The sequence below is a fragment of the Lutjanus erythropterus genome, chromosome 20, assembly GCF_056507025.1.
Source record: "Lutjanus erythropterus isolate fLutEry1 chromosome 20, fLutEry1.hap2, whole genome shotgun sequence".
NCBI classification, from domain to species: domain Eukaryota; kingdom Metazoa; phylum Chordata; class Actinopteri; order Lutjaniformes; family Lutjanidae; genus Lutjanus; species Lutjanus erythropterus.
The window spans coordinates 19,708,658-19,714,467 of record NC_139336.1 but is presented as its reverse complement, the minus strand read 5'-3'; the positions used below and the strand labels follow the sequence as shown (position 1 = coordinate 19,714,467).

Genomic DNA, 5,810 nt, shown 5'->3' with positions numbered 1-5,810 from the left:
CCCGCCGCTAAGTGAAACGCCATCAGGTCCCAGCTCAGGATGTTTTTCAAGAAGAAATCTTTGATCATCCTGGCTTAAAGTCTCGGGGAGGGCAAGTGTAGAATATGCAAAAAGTCTTTACTCTCACCAAAAATACAACACAAATACAAAGGAGCATGAAACAATACTGTGTTTTGTTGTTCCTGTGGTTTCTATATCTCTTCCTCCACAGAAATAGGGCGTGCAGTGAAGCCAAACCACCGACATCAAAGAGGAAGTACGAGTTTATTCAAACAGCAACTGTTTCCACATTGCTGACATCAGACAGATCAGTCCAATCTGATGTCTGATGAAATGTACGTATGTATCTGGCAATAATAATCCACCTAAACATAACGGTCATTATCTGGTAGGAAGCTGCTGAGAGTGAGGTTATCTCCTCCATCCTCGTCGCTGTCTCCTCCGCCATGCATCACTAGGACTCCGTTACTCACTGGATTGCGTTGTCTCGTGTAGGTGTAATTCCTCTCAGACAGCAGGGCCGAGATGCACATCATCTCCGTGGCCGGCTGAGGTTTCTTCACCTTGTACTTCCTCGCTGACAGCTTGGTGCAGAGGACAATGGTAGAAACCATGAAGATGGTGGCCAACCCCGCCAGAGAGGCGATGGCGATGAGGCACTGCTTTACCACGCCGCGGGTGGAGCAGGGTTGGACCTCCGTGCTGCTGGATGGGCTCTTTGAGATTGTGGTTGTAGGAGTTGATTTGGTCGTTGGGATCGGCAGCTTCTTGGGTACATTAGGGATGAAGATTCCTGCAGCACTGGTGGAGTCATTGGCAGTGGTGGAGACGTTGGCAGTGGTGGAGACGTTGGCAGTGGTGGAGACGTTGGCAGTGGTGGGAGTGGTGGTGAAAGTGGCGTTGGCAGAATTGGTTGAAACAGCTGGAGGCTCAGCAGTAGAAGTTGAGCCTGTTGTAAACTCTGGTGTGGAGGTGTGGGGTTGCGTCACAGAAATGGTCTGAGATGTTGAAAAATTCTCAGTGCTGTTGGTGGTTGTCTCATGTATTTTGACAGGCCAAGTAGTGGGGTCAGATGTCAGAGGCGCCACCTCTGAGGTCGGGTTTGCTGTTATTGTGGTTGCAGTAGAAACCGAGGGACTGCTGAGGTTCTGGATGAAGAGTGGAGTCTGAGTCAAATTAGCAGGAGAGGCGGTGGAAGATGAGCTGGATGTAACTTCAGGCTCAGGGGTGGATGTAGACTGTGGCAAAGGCACAGTCTCTGCTGCTAAAGATGCTGCTGTGGTTGTTGCAGAAGAAGAAGTCGTGTCAGTCAAAGGAGTGGATGATTGTTGATGAAACCGATCCTTTGTGGGTGTTGTTGTTTCTGAGTTTGTCATGTTGTAGGAAGCTCCATCTGCAGCTGTGGTCACTGATGCAGAGGTATGAAGCAATCCTGGACCTGAGCTGCTTGCAGCTGCTGCTGCTGTGGTCATGGCAACTGAATCACGCGCGTCATTTGAGCTGTCATATCTGTAAGTGGCAAACACCTCCTCTGACATCACTGTGGGTGTGACAGAGGAAACCGCCTCTGCTGCTTTTGCAGCAACACTGACTTCTGCAGGTTCTTGAGTTGGAGGCCCGGTTGTCTCTGCTTCATTATGAGCTACATGTACTGTAATCATTTGCTTGGTCGTCGTGTCAGGTTCAGCGCTTGAGTTCATGCTGCTGGTTTCTGGGATTGAAGCACTCATGGACTCCATAGAAAGCAAAGCAGATATTCCCCACAGCAGAGCCACATATGCCTTCATGCTGAGTTGCATCATTGTTGTTTCTGAAATTACAAAAAAAAAATCAAATTCACCGAATGCAATGCAAAAAGTTGGTTAAAGGTTGAGTCAGTTGGATTGGTCTGAGCTGTTCCTAAAAGCATTAGGACTGTGAATATGAATGTTTTGGGTTGGTGAAATGCATGAGCACAACCAGACAGTGAGAAAAAATAAGGAAATACAGGCAGAGGGCAAGGTTTCTGTAAAAACAGCCACCACCACATACTTATAGTGGGTCATAAGTGATGACTGAAAGGGATTATATCAAATGAGTATATATATATTCTTTTCTTCTGGGTAATGTAACAGATTATACCTTTTAAAAATATGCTAAAATAAAATGCAGTACTTTTGTTTTTGCTCTCATTTTTCATGAGTTACTTCTGACTTCCTCTATAAAGGTTTATTTCTCTCATTTTTTTTACACATTTAGTGAGTACTTCTCCTTTTCCAATACAGGTGGGACTGCCTCTGATTGGCTTACCCAGATATTCTTATCCTAACTATAACCAGTCTCTCCTCAAACATAAACCAGCCCAACCAACACGGGCAACGAGAATTAGCCAGTCAGAGGCAGAGTAAGATGGGTCATGACTTTTCCATCCTGGGAAATGAAAGGTATCTATGTGGAATAGCCATAGTTAAGTGCCTAATAACTGTCTTTTTCAAGATCAAACTGCACATTTTGTTTTTTTTATTGTGACCACTGCAATAATCATGCTGTTTAATCAGCATCTCTACATGCCACATCTGTCAGGTGGGTGGATTATCTTGGCAAAAGAGATGTGTTCACTCAACAAATCTGTGAACAGAATTTGAGAGAAATAAAACTTTTGTGGTTGCAGAAAAAATGTAGGATTTGACAAACCGATGACAAATGGGAGCAAAAAGAAAAGTGGTGCATTTATATTTTTGTTGAATGTATTAAAGGGACAGTTCACCTCCCAAAATCAAAAATCTGTGTTTTTCCTCTTACCTGTAGTGCTATTTATTCATCTAGATTGTTTTTGTGCGTGTTGCTGAGTTTTGTAAACACGGGCCTTCTCTCAAATATAATGGAGCTACATGGCACTTGGCATTCTCAACGGCAGTGTCTCTTTACAGAAATCATGGCTCAAGATAATCCACAGTCCTTGTTTGGTTAGCAGTTTCATGCTATCAGCAACTATTTTCTTTCTACAAAACTACACCCACCAACCATATTACTGTGCAGAAGGAAGCGTGCATCTACTCATGGACGATAGGCCCGTGCTCACAACATTAATGTTGTCCTCCTCGACTGAGCAATAATGTTAGCACCTCTGTGTTAGCTAGTGTAGTGATACAGTTGGTGGATGTAGTGTGGTAGACAGACAATAGTTCCCACATTAAAACTGTTCACAACAAGATCTATGGACTATCTTGAGTAATTGATTTTGGAAAGTGACATTGCTGTGGAGTTTTCAGTTGTATTTTTTGCCACTGTGAGCACCACAAGTTGAGTTGAATTTAGTTCTATTACAGCATATTCAAGAGAAGGCAGTTTTCTCTACGGCAAATATCTCCAAAAGTAAGAAGCAACTGAAAATATATATTTAATAGAGGCTGTCTTCACCTTTGAAATAATTCACACATAAACACAACACTTTCAGTTTTTTTTTTATGCCCCTGCCTATCTATATTAATCACTGTTATGAACTACATACGTCACTTTCCTGTAGCAAACACTTCATCAGAGGTTAGTTAATGATGTTACTGAATAAATAATGCGTGCAAATTATGTCGAAGCAAATCAGAAAAGAGCCTTAGTGATGGTGTAACTTAAGTTTTTGCTGTGAAAAAAATAGGCCCCTACCATAAAAGACCTGTTTTTAGACTGGAGTTTGGTTTAACAGCTTGTCCACTTCTGAGACCGCTGGAAGCAGAGGATATTTTAATATTAATAATTCACATTAATTGAGTTGACCTATCTTCTAATAATTAACCTCGCAAACAGCAAAAGTACCACACAGAGTGAAGCTAAAACCCACTTGCTTTCTGCTTCTAACTGGCCTCCCCAGAGTTGTAATGAGATCAGCTCCTGTCCAGATGGATAAATAGCACCACAGGGTGAACTGCCCCTTTACACAGTTGTGATTTAACAGCAGACATGCATATGGGGGAAAAAAATCAATGTGTCATGTGTCTGCAAGTGGCATCTTATGATGAAACCATCATGCGTCTTTCACCACACCCATACGTTTTCACAGGAAAAAAACAGAACTGTGGCACTTTTAGAGTCAATCTAAAACTGTCCTTTTTATTTTCTATATGAGAAAAGTTCACACTGCGGCAAAGGATTCAGAGGTAGGTAAGAAGTAAACCAAATAGATAAATCAACCTCCTCTGTGAGAAAAAAAACATTACTTGAAAGGATACAGTAGATCCCCAAACCAGCCACATTTGACCAGAACAAAGCTTTAAAATGCGTCCTCAGAGACACATGTCAGTGTCTTACCTTGCTGCTGCTGCTGGTGGATGTGAGGATAAAAAATCTGATAAAAGTTGAGTTCAGCTCATTTCAGCCTCTCTGGGAGAACATCCTCAGACTGCTGGCATGCTGACTGCAACACTGCTTTATAGAGGAAACAGGAAACGTTCACACTTTGAGCAGCTATATAACATTTTTTAAAAAGTCTGTTAAGACAGACACTTCCCTTAGAAACCCATAGCTTTAGCTAGCATCAACGAGGAAGTAAAATTCACCAGAAGCTTCTTTTTGTATCAGTTCAGCTGTCATATTTTAAGATCTTACAGGTATTAATTTGCAGAATATGCGTCTTACCTCACTGATGGAGAGTTGGTGGTGCTGCTCTGCATGTCCTGCTGTTCTGACAACTAATTTATCTGAGGTAGCAGGAAGTTCTCAGTTCTGTTAACTGATGCTTCTCTCTCGCATGTCACACTTCTGTCTAAGATTTGAAGCTGCGTGTCATGTGTCAGGAACTTCAAGGCAATGATAGAAGACCACAGAGACAGCTACACGAAGACAGCGTTACGTCAAGTGCAATACATGTAGAGATAATATAAAGCAAGAATCCATGTGATTAATCAGAAAGCCCATGGAATGAATTGATTTGAAGCTGTTTGATGTCTGATTTAGTGCACTGGCATTAAAAATATGAAGTGTGGACAGCCACATTTATACCCTGTCAGGAAATGTTCGTCTGCTGTGGAAATCATAAGTGTCACTTCCTGTACTGGTGACTCATACTGAGATATGGTTCTAAAAAACAATGTTGAAGTGTAGAAGACTGACATGAAAGCAAACGTCTTTTGTTTTTTAGTGTTTTGAACGTTGCCACGCCGTGAAAAAAAAAAAACACACACACACTCACAGTAAGTAAATGATTCACAGTGGCTCATTCTGAAATGACCTTTATCTGACCTGACTTTTATCAACGTATTAATTAATTAAAGTAATCTAATTTAAAGGGCTGCAGCACAGTTTGTACGGACTTGGTGTATGTTGTTACCATGATGAATGTGTAGGTCATGTTCGTGTATCACAGGCCTGTGTGTGTGTGTGTGTGTGTGTGTGTGTGTGTGTGTGTGTGTGTGTGTGTGTGTGAGTGAAAATAACAAAAGAGTGAAAACATGCCATTTCCGCAAAGATGGAGTAACAAAAAAATAGACCTGATGCTACATGTCTACAAAATTATCTATCAGACTTCTCTCAGACGTATGACTTAAGTGTTTTTAAAAATCCTGCTAATGACCCCGATTTACATTTATATTTTATATTTGACAGTACTGCAGTGCTACTAACTGGGTGTTTTTTTCATGATGCATTTTGCAAAACAAATAAACTTCTTTTATCCCAACTGTCCCTGCATTTGTAAAAGAAACCATGAAAACAGAATAATATGTGCCCTAAAAAACAAAACTAAGAACTATTATGAAAGCTGGTTTGACTTAAGTAAGACCATTTTGATTGTAATGGTTCACAGAAGTAAATTAGTAGTTGCCCGTTAGAAACACTGTACT

General features: G+C 41.4%; 1 protein-coding gene across 2 annotated transcripts; it reads right to left on the bottom strand.

Moving 5' to 3' along the window:
- Positions 1–310: 310 nt before the first annotated feature.
- On the bottom strand, positions 311–4,795 carry selplg (selectin P ligand). Of its 2 annotated transcripts, none has more exons than XM_084746589.1 (3): positions 4,609–4,795; positions 4,282–4,398; positions 311–1,810 (listed from the first exon to the last, which is right to left on the bottom strand). In XM_084746589.1, exon 3 carries the CDS (start codon positions 1,800–1,802, stop codon positions 366–368), a length of 1,437 nt encoding a protein of 478 aa, XP_084602715.1. In that variant the 5' UTR covers positions 1,803–1,810; positions 4,282–4,398; positions 4,609–4,795; the 3' UTR covers positions 311–365. The 2 variants fall into 2 exon arrangements, with proteins under 2 accessions (XP_084602715.1, XP_084602716.1); XM_084746590.1 differs by having other exon boundaries at positions 4,282–4,395.
- Between the last annotated feature and the right edge of the window lie 1,015 nt (positions 4,796–5,810).

What these genes read in the sequence shown, in the direction of transcription:
- selplg (XM_084746589.1), bottom strand. Translation starts at nt 1,802, where the DNA reads ATGATGCAACTCAGCATGAAGGCATATGTGGCTCTGCTGTGGGGAATA.